Here is a 22,281-nt window from a genome sequence, read left to right on the forward strand (position 1 = left end):
TGCATGACTCAGGTCATGCACACTGTGTGTGTGTGCGTGTGTGGAGGTCAGGGACAATGTGCAGAAGCCCTTCCAAACTTCATGAATGACTCAGGTCATGCACACTGCAGTGCACGTGTGGAGGTCAGGGACAATGTGCAGAAGCCCTTCCAAACTTCATGCATGACTCAAGTCCTCAGGCTAGGCAGCAAGCAATTTACCCACAAAGCCTCTCCCCAGCTACTAGTTTAACTCTGAGTTGTTGAACAATAAAATCATGATCAAAACAGTTTCTCTGAAATATTAGACAGTCTTTACCACGGGTCAGGAACACCCACATTTTAGCATATAATTTTCAAAAAGTATTTTGTTTTTTCCCTAAGGACAGATGCTGAGGAATACCAGAACCTAAACATGGACATGATACATCATCCTTAGAACACTGTCCACCCTGTGATGGAGCACATTAAACAAAGAGGGACAGTGGGCTGTGAGGGCCTGCCCTCCAATCAGGAGGCTGCACCTGAATGCCCTTCCACTGAGGAGGAAATAGTTCCTTAACTCAAGGCCAAGACCCTTCATCATTTCCTAAGTTTGTATTTTTATTTTGTTTTTTTACAATAATTGAGAGACAGCAAGCAGGTCAGACAACGGGTCATGTGGCCAGAGCTGCCTTCTGTAAACTCTCCTGTAACTTTCAAGGTACAGCCTCGAGCCTCTTACTTCCTGTTAGAGACCCGTGAACTGGTGACGTGGCTTTCTGAAGGCCCTGGGCTCTGTGCTCTAGGACAGGCCTACACAGGATGTGTACAGGAAAAGATTACCCTCAGGCACAGCAGCAAATTAGCTCCCCTGCTCCTCTGAGTTCATGTATAAAAAGGCCAAGAGACGACAGGGTCAAACCAATCACTTCAGAGGTTTGCTCGACCCCATGCTGGTTCAATCATGTCACCAGGAGGTGCGGCAGATTTGATTTTCTAAATCTGATGTGAGAAACTGAAATGCGGGTGTACAAATGTTTTCCCAGTGATGGTGTCAGAACACCATTCTGAGTAACTCAGGGAAAGAAGGGACCTTTGAGCTCACAGTTCAAGGATAAAGTCTCACACCTCAGGAAGCAAAGAGGGGAGGGGGGACCAGAAGAACCAGAAGAACCGGCTGGAAGAAAAGCCTGTGCTCAGCCCAGCATCCCAGCCCATGGGACAGTGCTCCCCACACATACTGCTGTCCTCCCATCACAGACAGCCTAATCATAGACATACCCAGAGGTGGGTCTCCCACAGGGGTCTAGACCCTGCAAGTTGACAGTATTAGCCATGACAGTTGTTCTGTGACTGTCAATGCAAAAACCTTGATGTCCCAACTCGCAAGAAGAGCTGCTGGGAAACTCCACGCTGTCAAGACGACTCAAACCAGCGGTTCTCCTGGACTCTCCCTTTTATAAAGAAGCAGTGACTGGTCTCTCAAGTCCATCAGCACCCCTACAAAGGCTGGGTGAAGTGAAGACCAGAAGCCCCAGGCTGGTCCCTAGCATAAGCTACTACTGAAGGTCTGCTGCAGGAAGGGGCCTATGCACACTGGAGAGACACAAGTGATGCGTTCTAGGTCCTGTGTGCACTCACACTGCAGGGGAGTTTTCCTAGACAGCTGATCACTAGGGTATCTGCCAACAGAGGCTCCCGCACAGTGCGAGGAATAATCTTTCTGCGTGCTGTGAATATGTAGCACTCTCACTGGTTAATAATAAAGCTGATTGGCCTAGAGCAAGGCAGAACAAGGCCAGATGGGAAAGCCAGACTGAAAATGCTAGGGGGAAGAAGGACGGAGTCACAGAAATGCTAGCCAGTGGCCTAGGAAGACACCACGAACCACATAGACTAATAGAAATGGGTCAATTTAAATGTAAGAATTAGCTAGTAATAAGCCTGAGCTATTGGCTGATTTATAAGTAATATAAGCCTCTATGTAGTAATTTGGGAACAGGCAGTTAGGACAGGAATTACATATGGTGCCCCACATTGGCCATCAGATGAAGTGTTACTCTAATTATTCTTTAGCAATAAAAATTCAGGAGTCAGACATTGAGGTAAGATCAGGGAAGCAGAAAAGCCAGCCGTTCTCACTACCTGCCCCATTCCTTCCTCCAAACAGAGCAAGATCCCCAGCCCACCCCACTCCCTATCCCCCCCACCCCCACCCCTGTGCCTTACTACTTCCTCTCTCTGTCCACGGTCTTCCAAAACCTCTGTGGTTAAGTTTGGTTAGCTAGTGGCTAACTCTGCCCTCTGACTCCAAGCAAGCTTTATTTGTCAGAACAAACATATCACAATAACAACACTGCTGTGCATGTCCTCCATGCCAGGTGCAGGGCATCTCCTGGGGACCACTGTGTCCCCGCTGCACGGGACCGGGAATTACCCCATCAAGGTGAGAGAGCCTTCTCCAAACTGTACCTAATAACTTAATTATTCATATCTCAGAGTCGAATGAGCTGAGTTTGAATAAACTGAATGTAGACAGCCATTAAACATGAAGATTGCTGCCGAGATCTTCTGCTCCAAGCTACCTGCTCACTGAGTACTCCTTCCAGTACTGCTAAAAGTCTTCTTAAACATGAATTATTCTGAAAATGGGTTCATCCCACTCCCCTACCCAGGCCTAGGAACAGGACAGGACCCCAGCCCTGCTCAGATCCCCATCTTTCCTCATCCACAACCTACATCCTACCTGACTCCTCTCTAACGTCTCTCAGACCCCTTCTCCTCCATGCCCATGCCAACCAGGTTACACGGTCTCTCACTGGGATCACTCACTGCCTCCAAGGGTTCATCTTCCTGGCTGTCCCCACGAAATCTGCATGTCAGCTCTCTGCTCCCAAGCTCTGCTTCCTTCTGAATGGCAACTTCACATGGTGACCAGATGCTCTGATTTCTCCAGACACGCACGCACACTTCTGCCCCCCATGTCACCAAGCCCTCCTCCAGGCAGCTGATTTTCACACTGTTCTTCATGTTCTTCCTCCTTGATTCTTCCCCCATGGCGGGCTCAAGTCCTCTGCCCCAGCAGGAGTTCCCAGACACCTAGCTTCTGCTCTGGCAGACACCATTCCTACACTCCCTCTTATAAACCACCCACCAGCCTTACCCACAGACTTCATCTCCCCAACCCACACAGGGCCTGGCACATGGGAGCTGTCAATATATTTGTCAATAAGTGAAATGATTACAAAACTTAATTTTCCAATATTGCCTCAACTGGGTAATTTGGCATCTTTTATGTACATATGTTAAACCCCAACAACTTTGAGTATCACCTGAAATGATTTTAGCATAAGTAGTGTACAATCTACAAAAGCCCAGAGCCTCTAAAGCCCAATTTGAATATTAATTAGCTAATGTTAGGGAAGGACATTGGTAGTCATAACAAGGTACATTTCTGGCATTAATGACGAGATAAACTAGTTCTAAATGAGTGTGTCCTATCAAGACTAAACTACGAGAGTCAGGGAGAAGGAAGAGCACAGCTTATGCCCCAACCTATGGCAGATGTGTTTGCTGACAACAAATTTCTTTAAAAAGTCTTACAGTTCCAAAATCTGTTAGCAAAAGATGGAATTTCCATAAAGACCCAGAACATTCTATGATAAATTAACAAAAGTTACTTTTTAAGGTAAGGGAGGGCAAAGGGGCCAATGAAGCACAAGACCTTAAACATGGAATTAAACCAACTAGCTACTGGAGAAGAAGGGTGAGTCAAGCTGGAGTTCAACACAAGGGCCTGAGCTACTTCCGTCCTTCCAGACAAATGAGAGCCGGCCTGCTGAGGCCTCATGGCAAAGCAAACGCGCACCCCAGGGCTGGATCCACACTAGCAAGATGTCAGTCCTGGGTGATCGTGAGCTTGACCGTAAGAGGACGGTGGTGATCAGTCTCAAGTGACAGCGTGAGTTCAGAGACAGAGCGGAGACATCAGCATGCTTCTCTGCCAGCCCAAAACCTTAGCGACTTCAGCCATCACGTTCCTGTTTCCATGTGAGGAAAGCCTGGGAACAAACTAGGGAAGGGTGAGTCACAGCAAGCAGGCTCCCCCGGTCTAAGAAACTGGCTGGTTCTTGGCAGATCTGCCTAGTGCATCCCTTAGCAGGAGTGAGTCTTGGTGGCCTTGGAGGTGGCCTGTGAGCAGAAAAACCTAGGGTTCATTCTGGCTGTAATGCCCAAATGTAATCCTGTCCACATGACCTTCCTGTCACTGCGTCCCATGCATTCCACACAACAGTCCTTCTGTAGCAAGCGGCCGTTAGTTCTGTCAGAGCGAACAGCACTAACCTGATTCAGGAGCAGGCCCTATGCTGGGAAATCTTTCTATTCGGTATTCAGGAGAGGTTACCTTTATTTCATAAAATGTCTCACTATCACAAAGGAACGACATTATATTTTTAGACCACAGGTTTTACTGAAATGAGCTAAAACAATGCTCGAAAGTGTGGTCTCATTATAGCGGGATCACAGTGGAGGCCTTAATCTTGCCAGCACAGGGCATGGGACACATTAGGGCCAGGCACACAGAGCAGAGTCCAATCCTCCAGGCGGACTTTGGGCAAAGGGGAGAGTCTGCATGGGTATGAGGGCTCCTAGAATACCTGATAATCAAAGCAATTCGAGGAGACTAGAGAGTGGGAGGGGTGGCGAGTGGGAAGAGCTGACTACACCACAGGCAGTCAGCTCAGAATAAGAGAAGAGCAACCTCGAGCATGGACACCCCTCAGACCCATATGAACCAAGTATGACACAAACTTTGCCGCATCTCCTGCACATCAAATGGCATGTGTGAGACAGTCACACTCCCACAGGAGAGCTGTGCAAGAACAGGTACACAGGCATGCCGGTGCACAGGGGCCTTGCTCTACCAGGTGTTCACACAGCCGTGAAACACCAGGCCAGCATCTTTGACAGGCATCTCTTACAGAGGAACTCACAAGAAGTGCTCTTAAAGGACAAGATGTGATTTATCCACATGACAGCTCAGACCCAGACTAAGACTTTCCAATGTCTTCGTTGCCACTGGTTACCACCAACTCCCTCCCCTTAGCAGCGGCCATCATGGGCAGATCTGTAGCAGCTGGCAGCTATGTGGCCTCCTGCTCTCTGTTTATCCCCAGACAGTCCTGGGTAGGTGGGCTCAAATGACACAGAATTATTCCACAGCACACACTATACACAGGTGCCCTATACCCCAAATCTCTGCAGACACACCAACACCCAGACATGCATCATAGGACATACTTGTTTGGGGGCATCCGTGGAGGCCGTGTGAACTTCAGAACCTCGTGGACTGTCACACTCAAACACCACTGTGGGAAAAAAAAAAAAAAAAAGGTTTGTTAGCAGAGCGCTGGTGAGATTCCTGAGTACAAATCAAAGAGGCCGTTAAGGAGGAAGCATTTTCACAGGAAGACATCAGCGCCTGGCCTGCAGCTGGAAAATACCAATTTCCCATAACACGGTGAGAAACCTCAATAATGGAAGCCTGGGGCCACTACCCTTCCTAATTCAGAATCCACACTGGGGAAAGCAGCCACTAGCTGCATAAATTATCAGTGCGTGGGTAAAGGGACCTGTTTTCTGCTCTGCTAGCCACCTGGCCCGAGTCCCTGAGCTCCTGTGTGTGTGTGTGTGTGTGTGTGTGTGTCCGTGTGTCCCCGTGTCCCTGAGCTCGTGTGTGTGTGTGTGTGTGTGTGTGTGTGTGTGTGTGTGTGTGTCCCACGGTTACACAGGGTACCCATCTCCCTAAGACTGCTGCTCCGTGGTGACACACAGGCAGGCCACGCAGGTCTCAGGCCCGAGTTACACAGAAGGCTAGAGGCGCTTCAGGACGCCACTGATCAACTAAGGGGGTCTGAACATATTCACAGACCAGCTCTACCCATCGGGATGGAAGTCACCAAGTTTTGGGCTGAAGAATCGTGCCCTGACTGCTGCCCCTGATGACGGTGACAGGATAGCTCATTGTCATCTCATTTCTGAAGGTCTACACTAAAGGGAACAAATGCAAATGTGTTTTTCTCAAACCAAATTGTATGGCACACAGACTGACAGACGCACACACGCACACACACACACACACACACACACACACACACACACACACGGCGATGCCCTGTAGTGACTGAACAGGCAAATAAGGACAACTGAGAGGTGAATATCCCAGTAACAGCTCTGGCAAAGCTGAAACCTTAAATATGTCCACTGTGACAGTGAACGGCTCATAGAAACGTCTCTGTGCTGGTTAGTCAACTTAACCTAGAGTCACCTGGAGCAAAGAATCTCACTGTGGAAATGCCTGGGGCAGGGGGACCTGTGGGCAGCACTATGCACAGACAGTGGTCTTGGGCTGTATAAGAAAGTTAACTAAGCACAAGGCTGTAAGTGAGCCAGAAGGCATGCCAGCAAGGAACATTCCTTCACGGTTCCTGCTTTGACCTCTTGCCCTGACTTCCCTTGATGACAGACCGTGACCTGGAAGGACACGCCAAATAAACCCTTGCCTCCCCGAGTCATTTTTGGTTATGGCATTTGTCATGACACCAAAATGAAACTAGAACATATCCCCCATCCCCCCACCCCGCGTACAAACATGCATACACCTAGCACTGGGCAGTCACACGGCACAGGGTTGTTACCTGTGTGTGCCCGAAGGTGGGCCCTGAGTTGGCTGGGCTGGTGGAAAGTCTTGCCGCACTCCACACAGACAAAGTCTCCCTGGCGGGCCTGTGTCCGCTGCGTCCCTGTACGCGATGTGGCATAACGTGGGGATGAAGAGGAAAGAGAGAGGGGAGGGAGAGAGGAAGACACCATTAGTCCATGTGACATATCAATGTGAGAAGCCACCGCTGGGCCCCGGTGACAACTGTCAGCCTTGGCTTGGCTTGGCTTGGCTGACAAGCCAGGCACACACAGGGCTGCAAGAATGCATAAATTACAGGGAATTAAGCATACACTCCAGGAGCAGGACAGGGACAGGGTGGCACTGCCAGACTGCGGGGTGGGCACGTGGCTCCAAGCAGCTGGATACACGCCACCCAGATGTCACCTGGCTCTATCAAGCAGGGTAATAAACAAACGTGACATCAGTGTGGCAGAGACAGAGCCTGGGGGTGACGGGAAGTGATTAGGAACGGGGTCCACTGTGCCCAGGAGACAGACGCAGAGCAGTGGCCATCAGCAGCCACCCCAGCTATGACTCCCTCCTGTCTGCCTCTGGAGCGCCTGACTGCCAGCAAGCAGCAGACGGTAGTCCCCAGTGTAGGCTGTGCCTTCAGCAAGGCAGGAGAGCAACAGGCACCTATATACCCGGAGCCTGAGTTCCAGGCTTCCCTCAGAGCCAGGGGCATCATGTGACTTTGCCAGGAGAGGGACTCCCCCACCTTGGTTCCTTCTCCCGCTTCCTGTACGGCCTGCTGCAGAAAGCCTTCCTCCACTGTGTGCCCTTCCCCAGCCACTCAACTGAACAGGAGCTGCAAGTTGCTCCTGTACCACGAGTCCTTTAAATGTCTCGTTTACCTGGATGCTGACGTCCCTAACATCCAAAAGGTGACCATCAAGGCAAGCAGAAAGAATTGTAGGAGGATACCTAACTCCGGGACTGTCCCCTAAGTCTCCATAATCAACCGGTAAGAACTGGCTACAACTGCATCCCATTCCTTACTGAGCAAATGGAGGAAACGAGTCTGCACCGTGAGACCCTGAGACTACTGTAGACTTCCTCGAGACACAAAGATGGCTAAGAACTAATGAGAAGTCACTGATGAATGCACACAGCTAACACTCACGGTGGTCTCATGGTCATGTGGCCTCTCTCTAACATATGACCTGGGCAACGGGTCCAGGGAAGAAAGACAAAGCCATCAGACCTCACCAAGCCAGACAATGGAAAAGCAACCCACACGGTGACAAGGCCACACGGTGACAAGGGGAATGTGTGTGACACGCACCTCACCTCACAACAGAACCAGGTACTTCAGGGCACAGAGGATCCCGGTGCCAACAGAGCTCAGCCATCCAATCAGATCCCCTGGGTTCTGCAGACTTAGTGTCACACTTCCACAACAGAGCTCAGCCATCCAATCAGATCCCTGGGTTCTGCAGACTTAGAGTCACACTTCCACAACAGAGCTCAGCCATCCAATCAGATCCCTGGGATCTGCAGACTTAGAGTCACACTTCCACAACAGAGCTCAGCCATCCAATCAAATCCCTGGGATCTGCAGACTTAGCGTCACACTTCCACAACAGAGCTCAGCCATCCAATCACATCCCTGGGGTCTGCAGACTTAGCGTCACACTTCCACTCCAGTCGAGTGCTGACAGGAAGCCTGTGGAGAGCAGTCTCCTTTCTGGAATGCTCATCTGAAAGGGGATCTGTCCCCTTCAGTTTCTACCCAGCTGAATGCCTGACAACGGTCCACTCACAGTTCTTCTAGAGCCTTCCAAGGTATACTTCTCTGGCACCAAAACACCTCATCCAGCCACACCAGAGACACCAAGGGATGACAACAGTGCCAACAGCTGCCCTACAGCCCCCATCTCTAAGTCATTATATTTCTCTAACTATTTTTGTCTACTTCCTGTCCAAGCAGTGTGCGCTGAGCTGACACACATCCGCCACAGCACCGCCCTTCTACTTTTTAAGAAAGGACATTTGCCCATGATAGCCAATGGTACCACACCCAAGCGGCTGAAGAATTCCAAGTTACTCAAAAATCTCTGCGATTTGAATAGAAGACTACCTTGGGAACACAGACAGCTGCAGTGTGTTTGCCTAGAGCCACGGGCAGCGGAGAGAGGAGACAGGCTCTCCACAGTGAGGACACAGCTCTGCCCGTGCAGAGAGAGGAGACAGGCTCTCCACAGTGAGGACACAGCTCTGCCTGTGCACAGAGACGTGTGCAGATGGCAGGGTTTCTCACCATAACCTTGTGATGGGTGATCTGTGAGAAGAAAGACAAGGCTAGAAACTACTCAAAACAATGAGACAGGTTTTTTTTTTAAGTTCCAATAAGGAAGTACAGGCACACTGTTTTATCCAAAATTATCTCTTTTCCCCGCCTGCAATCCATATTATCATATAACACAGGCACTGCAGACTGAGGACAGTGTCTTTCCACGACTACTGTATGAACAAACCACTGATGGTACACCCTGGGTTTCCAGGCTACACAGTCACTCTGCAGAAAGACAGTGAAGACAGCGGGGTTTATTCTGAGTCCTGGCCCCTAAGGCGGCAACAAAAGTAGGGGGCCCCACAACCTATCCCTACAAAAGCTTCACTTAGACTAACCCAAATTAGCATAGGGCACACACAGAGCAGGAGCAGTATGGGCCAGAAGGAGTGGGGGAGAGGGACTTTCAAAGCAGGCCATCTTCTTCCTGTCTCCACAGCCTGAGGACCTAGGGAAGCACACAGAGCTGTTGGCGCCCAAGCTGGTACCCCATTCACACAGCAATTAGTTCTGATTAACAAACTTTTATGGCCTCCTGAGTGTGGGATCCCTGGCGGCCGAGCTCACCAAGGCATACACTAGCAGTAAAGAGCCAGACCCGGTCACAGAGGCCACCAGCAGTAACTGGTTTAAAGAGAGGATCAGAGTCGGTCACTAGAACATGGTGTGGACATCCGGGTCAGTCACCAAAGGTCAGGACGACAGGGGAAAGAGATGTCAAGAACTGGACAGCCAAGAAGACACGCACCGGGGGAACGGAGAACAGCCTCCCACCCGCAGCTGGCCCTTCTGGCACCTCACAACAGGGCAATCCACAAACAGCACAGGACTGCGGGCCCAAGAACCTCCCACACAGCCAACATGGAGACCGAGAAAAAGGAACCTCACCAGCAGACACAGCCCCAAATCAAGTGAAAACCAACAATCTCGCCAGCAATCCACTGCCACAGAGGATTAGACTACCAACCCAGGTCTCCAGGGGTGCCACAGCCCTGCTGTACCCTAATGGTGCTGCCCAGATCCCAGATCTGAGTACTGCATTACAAAGACAGCTATGTCAAGGAGTAACAGCTTCAAGAAGCTATGGGCTCATGACATAGGAAGCTACTCAAGGAAATGTTTACGCCAACTGGGAGTGGCGTGGATTTGACTTTTTGGTGCAGAGGCTCACTTGGGGAGCGAGGCTGGCCTTGAATTTGCCATCTTTCTGTCTTCTTGCTGATGTTCTAACAGGTAACAGGCTCTCCATTTCCCTGGTGTTACGTTAAAGTGGAAGCAACCTTTGATTTACAATCAAGAACAGTGCCATCATTCAGGGCCACCAGGCCCAAGGCATCTCGGACCAGCAGGGAAAATCTGCAGGCAGGTTCTTAGGAGCGCTACTAGCTACTGATACTCCAGATGTCCACGTGATGCCCCAAAACTTACCACCTCACTCACAAACGCTCATCAGTTCACGAACAAACATTAAAAAATCACTGTCCCCTGCCCCGCCACAACCACCTCCAGATTGCATGAATTTTGTCTTTAGACTTTGGGCCCCATTTCCAAGATACTATCTATGCATAGGGAACTATTCCGAAATCTCAAAAGATCCAAAATCCAAAACACCCTGGCCCCAAACGCATGAGATCCTGGACCAGCATTGCTATGAGCTGTCGCAAACGACAAGGAGGACTGGAGACACCATTACGTACTGCTTGAGAAGCAGAGACAGCTCCATCCTCCAGTCCTCATTCATACATCCAAGCTCCAGCAAGACCCTGCCGGCAGGGTCTTGCCTATGCACCCTTTCTATTATTTAAATACAAATATAAGACCTAATCATCACTTCCAATGGACAGTTTCTCTTTTAGGAAGCAACCACAGTGAATGTGGACCAACGCTTTAACGTGCCCACATGAAGTGTGGTCAGACCTGTCTGCTTCTGTCAAGCTGCGGTGTTACAGAGTAAATTAAGTGGGTTTCTAATTCAGTACCCACAGGAAGGGGACAGACAAAGACTGAGACTAACCCAGACACACAGTCTCTAGGGGGAACTGTTGAGCTCCGGGTAGCCGGGTCAGGAAGAGCCTGCAACTTGCTGGTCTCTCTCTGCCTTGAAGACTCAGGCAGGAAGGTATGTATACCCATGACCTTTAGGGCAGCCAGGGAGGAGGGGGCCCACCCTTCTTACCTCTGTGCTCCGGCCCAGGGCTGCTGACACCCCAGCCCTGGTAGAGTGTGGCGAAGTCCTTTGGAATGTACGTCTTAAAGATACTGAGGATGTCCAAGCGTTTCTCCTGCCCCTCAGCTGCCGGCTCCTGCTTGATGGAGTGTAAGATGGGGGGCGCACCAGGTGGGGCCTGCAAGGCTGCGTCCCCTCTGGACCCCGCTGCACAGGTGGCTAGCGTTCTCAGCTCCTGGGCTGCCTTCACAGGGGGTTCTCGGGGAGGTAGAGGAGAGCCTCCTTCGCCTTTCGTGGGAGGCTGACCCTGAGGCTGAGGACTGAATTTGGCTTTCAGAGAGTCTGGGGCACTGTGCTTATTCGGAGGGGCAAAGCCAGCCCCCACTGCAGGGACCCCGAGTTTCTCCACCGGCTTGCTATTGGCTGAGGGCTGGGCACCTACACGGGTTATAACCGAGGGTGTTGGGGTGGCACTTCTGCTGAGGCCCCCACTGCCTGGGGAAGGTGCCAACTTGGAGCTGGACTCCTGCTTGGGTTTGGTCAGGGGTCCCTGCACACCAGCGCTGGGAGGCTCCTGGCTATGGCCAGCTCTGGTCTGTCGATATCCATCGGGGCTAGAGGCCCACAGAGCACAGGGGCCCCCAGAATGGCTCTCCTTATTCTTAGGCATGCTAGCGGCTTTTGTGGTCACCCCAAGGGGAGAAGAGCTGCTCTTTGATCCTGGTACCCCACCTGGCACCTGGGTGCGGGTAAAGCGAGCAAGGAGCAGTGGCTGGCACTCCTTGCCCCCAAGAGCAGGCGGAGGACCTGTGCGCCCACTGCGAGCAAGGAAAACCAGGCTGCTGCGAATGCTCTTGTGGCCGTTGGGCTGAGTCCAAGGGGGCGCCACAGAGGTGCAGCTGACCTTGTGCCAGATGCGCTTGTGCATCCACAGAACCTCGGGGTAGTAGGTCTTGTGGTTACAGTAAGGACACGGGTGAATGACCAGGGCCGCCTGCAGGGAGCATGCGTCCTTACTGCTGGGGTCATCCCGGCTCGACTTCATACTCAAGTCCAGCGGAACCAAGTCAGGGGCGGGTGCCCGCTTTCCTGCCCCACAGTGCTCCTTGTGCAAATCCGACAGCTTTTCTTTTGAATGCCCAGCCTGGCTGTCCAAGGTGAGCTGCAGGCTAGATATTTCCATGCTCGAAGGGAAGTCTACCCGGTCAATCGTGCTGGGCACCTCCTGCTTGGGGTGAAATGCTGGCATCTTTAAGTCAAGAGAAAATCTATGCTGCTCGGGACCCTTGGCAGTCTCTCTGCTGCTGCTTTCAAGTATGGACACGGATGGCGTGGCAATCCCCACCTTGGGCTCGCTGATGTCTTTCTCTGGCAGGTTATTTCCGAGTTTGTGACTCTGGTCTCCGTTGGAGAGCACGGTGGGTACCACCTCTCCAGAAGAGCAGCAGTGCCGTGGCTGGCCCCCTGCAGGATGCAAAATGTAAAAGGGGACATTAACCACTTCTCATCAGAACAGAGTAAGACACAGGGCATCGAGAGGCTAGGCAGGCATTCCAGGGCACGCCTGCCTCACATCAGGACCAGGGCTTGGTATCAGCAAACAGGGCATTCTGAGATTGGGTCTGGAATGAACTACACAGAGAGAGGTAATGCTATTATCAGGCAGGCTGTCGGTTTTCAATCCACTGAAATGACCCAAAGGACGGGTGAAGAAATCACAGTATCTTGTTACATGTAACTACACCACTACTGATTAAAGAGGAGGTGGCCAGTTATAATTAGAAACTGAGGGCTAGCAAGAAGGCTCACTCGGGAAAGGTACTCGCTCCTTGCTGCCAAGCCTGAAGGCACAAGTGGGACCCCCAGATCCCACGCTGTAAACAGAGGGGGCACGGACCCCCACAAGTTACCCTCCGATCTCCATGTGCATACTGTACGTGCAATGCAGTCCCAGACGTTACATGTGCGCAAGCAAACAACTGTAATAAAATAACACTTTCAAAGAAACGGGGAAGGGGGCTTAACTGTGACCACATGGTAATTTACATGCTCTAGAACTCTCTGCAAGGCATTCGTGCAATCTGTGGTAAAAGCCAGCACGGAGGCCTCCATAACCCTGATCACACTGAACAGTAGGGAAACAGATGGTCCCTAGGACCACCAGGCTCATCTCAGAAACTGCAGGCTACAGAGTAACTTCAGCCCAGCCTTTAGAATCCTCCTCATCTCTAAAACCTCTATACTAAGTTTCCCTTCCCAGGCCTGTGCCTATGCACCCCTGCTCTGCCATGCTAGGTCTCTCTACGGTATCACCTACAGGTCACCCAAAAACTGATAGGAATCCTAAGCGTCTCACTAAGCTTGGGCTCCAAGTGTGGGGGTGGGGAGCTCAGTGCAGGGGAGGTGGGTGCAGATGGGAGGGTATTCTGTGGGTTCCACACCCAGCCCCCCAACCTAGAAGGAGCATGTGCCGGCCGCACTGCCGGCTGGTTAGGGCTAGGCTCTGCATTGCTACAGCAAAGTCTCCTTTAAATTTGTACTCATGTCCTGGGTTGATTCACACCTGGGTCTGAGCCTAGGACAGGACATTGGGTGTGAATCTGCAGGAGGTGCCCCAGAGATGCCCAAGGCCTCGCTAGAGAACACAAAGACTCTTTACCACTGATGAACCAAACACAGGGCTTTTGGCTCACAGCCCTGACCCTTAGAGTACTGACTGAGATGTCCAGAATCACTCATGAGAGAGCCAGGAGTTTCCCAAGACTCCAGAGATCCGAGCATCGGGTAGAATGCAGGTGTTGACTTACTCAGTTCTTCTAAAGTGTTCTCTGTAGGTTAGAGAGATAGGGCTCGGGAACGTTATCAGACAAACTGTTTCAAAAGCGCCTTTGTCAGGGCAAGAGAGCACCTACGGCAGACAGCGTCCTGAGAGGAGGAACAGAGATAATGCTCCTTCCTGAGGAGAAGGGCCTAGCAGGCATGATTCTCAACTCCAGTCTCCCAGCAACTGGGACAGGATGCTGAGGTCAGGTAAGATGGGGGGGGGGGGGGGGTGTCCACGTCCTCGCTCTCTCCTCAGTTCCAAAAAGCCGGCTGAAGGTGACTGAGAGTCAGGGAAGTCATCTGTTCTGAGCCTATGCTAGAGTGACTTAGAAACCACACAGCAGACACCATCGTCACCGCCTGGAATGTGGACACCATGAGCCTTTGGGAAACGAGGAAGAAAGGGAACATGAGCGGGGTGGGACCGTGCTTCCTAGCAGTAATGGCATACGGACTAACAACACTGAGCTGCCCTGGAGGAAGTGGACGTTCATCCCCGACATCCGGCAACCACGGCTCTTCTCAGGGGTCCCAATCATAGCTCCTCAGTGGGGGCTTTGGAACCAGGACCATGAAGAGATCCTCTAATCATGCCACTTTCCAGCAAGCCAAACCTAGTCTTTCTCCTCAAGGTATTTTTATCAAAGCAGCAGAAATGAAACCAGAATGATGTAGTTCTGAAATTTCCAATTCTTTCTCTTCCAATAGAAAGCCAAGAACATGACTTTTTAACATTTTTGAGACTGGGGCATCCACCTTGAATGAATGACATTTTCTTTATGTAGCCAGACACTTCTGAACAGTTCATTGGGCAATTTCAGCGATTTGGCTCCACCCACAGGACAACAGGGGAGAAACCTGCAGGGAGTGTGCGGTCTGTCACCCCCAGCTGCTCGGCTCAAACACAGGGCAAAGAGCAGGAGAAGCAGCTCCAGGTTCCCACAGTGTTCCTCTGGAGTCCAGGGTATTGGAGACAGGAAGGGTTTGCAAACCATGGGTTCCCAAGCAGGAGGAGTCTAGCCACTCCTCCCACCTCATGTCACTAGGCTGGGGACACATCTGTGCCTCTGAGTGTGCTCCATGACAACAGAGCACACAGAGGCCCCTAAGTGAATTACTGGGTCCATTTGTGTACTGAGTGCTCGACACATGTGGCTTGGCTTGTCAGATATGCTGAACGGCTGGAGTACCAGGGGCAGTGGCTCACAGACACAGATAAAAACACAGTCAGCAACTGACTGCCTTTACTGAGAAAGCTAAACAGGCCATCCCATGCACCCTGGCCGTGTTCTTCCTGAGATACAAACAGTTTCTAAGTACTCTATGCTGGGTTTGATAACGTATTATAAAAGCCCATAAAAAATGTCTCCCTTCATGAGAGCGTTCTAAGCTGAGGACACAGAGGAATGCCTGGACAGGCAGGTGCTCATCTTGGGGTCAAGGACAATGTGGCTGACTCTATAAGGCCGGGTGAGACAAGTCCACGGCGCCTTACAGGAGGAGGGAAGATGTTATGGTGTTCATATGCATAGGACGCCACCAGCACAGTCGTCCATGACCACAGCAGGGACAAAGGCCAGAACAAAGACAACACAGAGACTCAAGCCTGGAACCTGGCAGGGCAAAACTAAAATGGGACAAAGTAGAAATAACGAGGAGACAGGGAAAACTAAGGGTGTGCCACATGAATGACTCTGACTCCAAGGAGACCGCAAGACACCTGCCCTGAGGGTCAGACCAAATGAAAGGCACTTAGGCCGCAATCCTGGAGGATGCAACCCCACACAGCAAGATCTCAAACACTGAAATCCAAATATCGGAATCGCTAAGCTATAAAAACTCCTAATTCCTTAAAATTCTGAAACAATCAAACTTCTAGCTCTGGGTTAAAACTACCAATTTCCAAGACCCTGTGAGATGGCTCAGTGTTAGGTAAAAGGGCTTTGCAGCCAAGCATACGGTGAGTTCAATCCCCGGGACCACATGGTGGAAGGAAAGAACTTACTTCAGGAAGTTGCCCTCTGACCTCCACAGTGAGCTTCCTAGCATGTGCACAGGTACACATGAGCACGTGGCGTGTACGCGTGGACACACACACGCCCTTAAAAATTCTAAAACCAAACAAAATTGCCCAAAAGACATTTACTTATACCCTAAAAGGAGGACTGATTTGTGAGTCATAAAAACATGAACACTTCATAGACTTTATATGCTACTTCAAATCATCCAGAATATATGTAAATTCTTAAGTATAAACTTCGAGGCACACTAAGACAGAAGCTGAGCGGGCAGACCATGCTAATTAAGAAACTGCCACAATGGTCACCACGGCATCAGCAGCTGCCAACACCACGTCTGGAGAGACAGCAGCTCTAACGAAACAGACCACACACAGCCGTGTCTTCCCTCACCAGCATCAGCCAAGATCCTTCGTGCATGCCCGATGTGTACAGTGTGTTTGCAATAACGTAGTTTTGCCAACTTTGCAAAACTGCACAGAACACATATGAATTCCATAAAGGTCTTCGTATGATTTATGTATCCAGTAATGGAAATGATGTGGAAATGGAACACACGCAGTGTGGTGAATTACTTAAAAATAATATTGGCAATTAAAATCGTGAGGGGAAAATAAACACAAAAGAAAAAAAAAGCTGAGAAGAAAACCCAATCTATCAATTAGCGGAGTGGATTCTGGGTGATCCCACCACAGAGTCATGAAAAGCTAGCCGAGTCTTGAGTCCACACGGGGTTTTCTCACTTCAAGATCATGGCTCAGCTCAGAAGGCAGACTCGCGTACACACCACTCAGCCCTGTTTCTGGAGTCACTGTGGTTTGAAGAAGGCTGGCACACACGCTGCTCACTGGTGCTCTGAGTCTCTGATGGTGCACACCTGCTAAGTGAGCTGTAACAGAGTAAACAGACAGACACGCAGAGAGGGAAGTGGTCCTCTGCCAGGTCAGTTCCCGGTACCCTCTCTGTGGGTTTCTTTTTTATTTTTCAAGATAGGGCTTTCTCTGGATAGCCCTGGATGTCCTGCTGTGTGTGTGTGTGTGTGTGTGTGTGTGTGTGTGTGTGTGTGTGTATGTGTGTGTATGTCACCTCGACACAGGCTGCAGTCAGATCTCCAGAGCAGGTGCTACCCACCTGGAGCCCGGCCCTACTGGACCAATAGTTACACGAGTTTCTATTTCTGAATTACTGATAAGAACAGACCTTTAAACTGCCATCTCCCAGCAGGAAGTCCGTGTCCCACCTCACATGGCCAGCTGCCGAAACAGCTGGTTCCACTCCAGAACTTGGTTCCTGCGCCTCAGAGAGCTTTGTCCAGGGAAGGTGGTGATTTGAGAATCAGAGCATCAAGGAGAGCCACACTTAAGAAGGGGTACACTTAATAGTGTTACACTGGTACAAACTGGAGGGCGGAATCAAGGGAAGATGAGGGGACCACTAAACAGTGTATGGAGGAGCCCCCGGAACTACTAAGTCACTCAGACAGCACTGTTCGAGACAATGGGTACCAGACCTGTCAAGGAGCCTAGGGGAAAGTCACCCTGGAAAAGAGAGCAAGCAACAGACATCCTGATTCCTGAAGAGAGGACACCATTGAGCCCTAGTGGCTTGGGACCCAACATGGTAGGGGTCTTGGACAGAATATACAAGATGAGCAACAAGCAGGAGTCTCAGCTTGGAATAAAACTAATATTAAACCAAGCCATTACATCAAGTGGGGGGGACCCCACAGCAGCCCGGAGAGTGGAGGCTACAACTTCCCTGAACTTCCATGCAGACCGTCTTAGGGTTACCATTGCTGGGATGAAACACCTTGACCAAAAGTAACTTAGGCCGGAGAGGGTTCTTTCACTCACGGTTCTGTACACAACACATCACAGAAAGCCCTTGGGGAGGAACTCAAGTGGGGCATGAACCTGGAGGCAGGAGCTGATGCAGAAACCATGGAGGGGTGCTGCTTACTGGCTTGCTCCTCATGGCTTGTTCAGCCTGCTTTCTTGTATTACCCAGCACCACCAGCCCAGGGAAGGCCCCACCTGCCATGGGCCAGTCCCACCCCATCAATCACTAATGAGGAAAATGCCCTACAGGCTTGCCTACAGCCCAGTCTTGTGGAGGCAGTTTACCAACTGAGATTCCCTAGTCTCAGATGACTGTCACTGGAGTCAAGGTGACAGAACACCTAGTGCTCACAAACTAAAAGCCTGCCTCTCGAGCTCCGCCCAGTCCTGGCTCTCTCCCCACTGGAGTACACACAGTAAGAACTATAGCACACACACACACACCATACATATCCCACTTCTCTGGCTAGGTTTGAACATACTCTGACCTAATACAATCTTTAACAGTCTGTGAAAGTTGACAGAATGGTAGGAACTCTCTCATAGCAACTTCTAGAAGCCCTGACCTGCAGTGCAGAGAAAAACTGACTCCCAAGGAAATGCAGGATTTCTGAACAGACAAATTTGCCAAATCACACGCAAAAAAATTTAAAGTCTGAGAAATATTTTTTCAAAGGCTTTCTCATGAGTAAGGGCAGAATCAGCAACAGTATGAAGGTTAATCAAAGGTCCCTGGCCTCAGCAAGGGCTTCTGATACTAAATAGCAGTTCCTTACCCACAGAATCCATCCCATGCCAGCAACCCAGAATTTTCTGAGTCTTCTGAACTCAGCATGAAAACCTCACAGCTTGTTTTAAATTGGACGCACACTAGAGTGATGAAATCTGTCTTTTTCCTGCTACCCCAGGTCTTCTACGCCTTCCTGGGTCTCCAGCACTAACGACCAACTATGTCTGAGGACATGAAGCTAAGAAGAAACTGGAGTAAGTTTAAAAGCCATTTCCTGGTTAGACAGAGATATCCTCACTTACAAACGCAAGCTAGGCTGGCTCTGGGCATGTGTTATTCCTCACACGGAGGGAGCTCCCCCACCACACTGCACAGGAAGGGGTGGGCATGGGGTCTCCAGCTGCAAAAACTACACCATCAATAAACCACTCACCTGTGCGCTTGCACAGATGACTCAGGAGAAAAGAGAAGAGGAGGCTAAGGCTCCAAAGGAGAGGTGTGGCTGTACCCTCTCATCAGCACGGGCAACACGGCCATGGCCTAGCATGAATGAGGCAGAAAGGTCTCCTGTAGCAATGTATACTTATCCAAACACAAAATCGATCCAAAGTCTGTATCCTGTATGAAAAAACTATAAAGATCCTTCTTTTAAAAATAAAAAAAGGATCCGAATTATGTATCAGCCGAACCTTGGAGCTTACTGGACCAGCACGTGCTTTACTGGGAGACAAAGGCCGTTTCATAACACAAGCCTTCTGTGTTCTGGAAATAGAGGCAGACAGTGCTTGACTCAACAGCTGCCCTGATGGTGTCGTAGCCAGCGCAGTGTGTGGGCATGACCACTAGGTGGCGCCTGTGCCCAATTTATGATCCATTTCCTAGCCCTAGGCTCCGTGTGTGGTCTGTTTTAGAACACCACAGGACAGACTATTTCTAAGCAGGTATTCATTAGCAGAAAATGCACCAAGTACTTGTGCTATAATGTCGTCAGACACGATGACTTCTTTGGAAACCTATCTGCAATCCTGCAATGCACTATGTGGACTTTCATCCAAAGGTCTTAAAACATCTTAGTTTTGGTTTCAGTATTCCTCAATATTATCAAACATGAAACACAGGGGACTTTAGTAATGTACTTGAACTACGAGAAGAAAATTAATCTAAACAAAATAATATATCTATATGCATAAGACTTACAGACTGTGCATTCAACTTCAAAGGTGTCTGGTATTTTTAAAGGCATCCAATTTGATGAGGTAGCAACCTTCTTTAAATAACCCTAATAATTCAGTAACTGATTGAAGATGTCTCCCCCAGCAGGTGTTACTACCTTGACTTCAACACAGTTCCTTGGGAAGTTAGAGCACACGCACCCCAGAATCAGTCCTGGTGGCCAGGGACCGAGATTTTTTCCAGGGCCTGTAGATTCATCTACAAGGTCCAAATCCCAATACTGCATTAACAGGGGAGACACCTCGCCCATGCCACCCAGCCTCACCTAAAAAAGCTCCTCAGCCCTAGGGAACCTGCACTCCCCCTCACAGTGCTGAGCTGGACAAACCAGCAGCTGCCAGGAAGGACAGAATGAGGAAGTCCCCGAGGGAATGAAAGTCACCCCGAAGGGGTAAGAAAGTCTATAGGGAATGGAAGCTGGTTGGGGTGGAGTTGCTGCCTGGCTTTCCAGGGAGGGAGTGAGCATCACGGACTAACCACCCAGGGAGTACCGCCCTGTGAGTGCAGGGCTAGGGTGAGGTCAGCCTCTCCTGGCAGGTGACTCTCAGGACCTCCTTTTAGCAAAGTGGGGTAAGACGAACAAGCCCCTAGGTGAGGGTGGGGAGACCATCCAAAGATCCTAAGACATTGCTCCAGAAGCAAGGAGTGGGCACGGGGAGGGTCAAAGCATTCGGGGTATGATGAGTTCTCCCAGTCCATCCACGCATAACTTGCTCTGTGTGAGACCGACTTTTTTCTCTGTGCATGCTCCCTGACAGTAGAGGCCCTGAGTTGTTCAGGGAATCACGGTTCTGAGCACTTGCTACCTAAATCACACACACACACACACCCACTACCCTGGTTAAAACTCTTGCACAAAGCAAAGTAAGTCAACACTACAACCTGCCCCATGCAGCTCTGCTGCATGTTAACCTTACCATCAAAAACGATATGGTTAAATGCACACAGTTCTTCAGCGCGTGAGATCAGCCATAAGGCAGCGTTACGTACATCTTAGCAAGCAGAGCTCCGTCCCTCCGCAGCCCAGCCTGCCCTGTGCTGTCGGGTAGTCATGCAGATGGGAAGAAACTGGGTGCTCTCACACCCTGTACCTGCCCCAAAAGAAGGGTGCTGCCGGAGCTCAGAGTTTCGAGCACGCTCTGTTGCGCAATATTATTTTAAAAGATGTGTTACATTCTTTTATGCTGTGGAACATTTGCTTAATGATGCAAAGATGCGCTGCATTCTTTTACGTTGCATTTGTTTAACTCTGGGAAGCTGTGATAACTTGTCTGTATAAAGCTCCTGATTGGCCTAATAAAGAGCTAAACAGCCAACAGCTGGGCTGAGAAAGGATAGCAGGGCTGGCAGGGAGGGAATAAAATAGGAGAAGTCTGGGAAGAAGCAAGAAAGGTAGACAGAATAGAGAAAGATAAAATCCCAGAGGCGAAGGTAGATGGGATTTTTAACAAGAAAAGCTGGCTGAAAACAAGTCAAACTAAGGCCTGGCTTTCATAAGAAAGAGCAAGACTCCATGTGGTTTATTTTGGCCCCCGAAGAGCCAAAAGAGTAAAGAGTAAAAACAACCAACAACATTCCTCCATGTCACATGTGCAGAACAGAGAGAGCACGGGCCAAGAAGTCAGTCTGTCTGTGATGAAGGCTGGCGACCCGTATGCTTCTGAGCCTAGCACCTTACCAGAGTGCTTCTCCCAGGGCCAACACTGGTCTTACCCACAGCAAGACTCCTTTAGTGGACAATTCTGGTCCCACTGCCAATTTGCTTGGCTACCAAGCAGGCACATGCTACTGCCACCATTTCCCAACTGAAGACTGAATTTGCTCGCTGTACCATCAGGTGAGCTCCTAACAACGGATCCTACACCAGCTACTCAAGTACTCGAGACTGAGGCTGGAGTTCTAGAGCAGTGAACTGCATCCTAGACCTCACTGACAGGAAGAAAACTTCACCTCGGAACACGAGGCCCTGTGCAGAGGCATTTTAAGGAAATAATCAAAGCCTCCTCCCTGGAAGCCGCACTTCGGTCCTTGCTGGAAGGAGGCACTTCCCAGTTCAAAGCACTCATTCCGCCTCATGCTGGCCTCTGCATCTTCCAGGCAGAATCAGCGATGATCTGGAGCCCACCAAGACCGGGACAGGATCGGGGAGACACTCCAGGCCAGCACGTCCCTGCTTCCCACTGACCACAGAGGTGACGGTCAGAAGCACTTATTACTGTATGGGGGGATGTGTGCTTAGGAGCAAATAGTTAACTTTAATAACAGTGCTTCAAACTAGAGTGCCACCCAAAGCCCAGTGTTGGGAAATCATGGCTGCGATTTTCTTGTGGGTCTCAAGAAAGAAAAGAAAAAAGTTTCTCGCTTCATCTGAAGACCTAAGTGAGGAGACCCAGGTATATGGTCTTTTTGGTACCCAAGCAAAAACTCAAGCATTGGTAAAAATAAGTAAATCAATAATCAATCAATCAAAACACACGTTACCCTTCCTCTTACTG

The 22,281-nt window shown here is 50.2% G+C and overlaps 1 protein-coding gene across 6 annotated transcripts in view; it reads right to left on the reverse strand.

Moving 5' to 3' along the window:
- Positions 1 to 22,281, reverse strand: part of Znf516 (zinc finger protein 516) — an 85,641-nt gene that overhangs the window by 5,294 nt on the left and 58,066 nt on the right. For all 6 annotated transcript variants that reach the window (XM_050164996.1, XM_050165001.1, XM_050165000.1 and 3 more), the window contains exons 3-5: positions 11,154 to 12,608; positions 6,659 to 6,763; positions 5,262 to 5,329 (exon numbers count right to left, since the gene is read on the reverse strand). In XM_050164996.1, the coding sequence (XP_050020953.1) occupies positions 5,262 to 5,329; positions 6,659 to 6,763; positions 11,154 to 12,608 (1,628 nt within the window). The remainder of the gene's footprint in view (positions 1 to 5,261; positions 5,330 to 6,658; positions 6,764 to 11,153; positions 12,609 to 22,281) is intronic.

Source organism: Alexandromys fortis, unplaced genomic scaffold (genome assembly GCF_014885135.2).
Source record: "Alexandromys fortis isolate MF-2015 unplaced genomic scaffold, M_Fortis_MF-2015_v1.1 scaffold_160, whole genome shotgun sequence".
NCBI classification, from domain to species: Eukaryota; Metazoa; Chordata; class Mammalia; order Rodentia; family Cricetidae; genus Alexandromys; species Alexandromys fortis.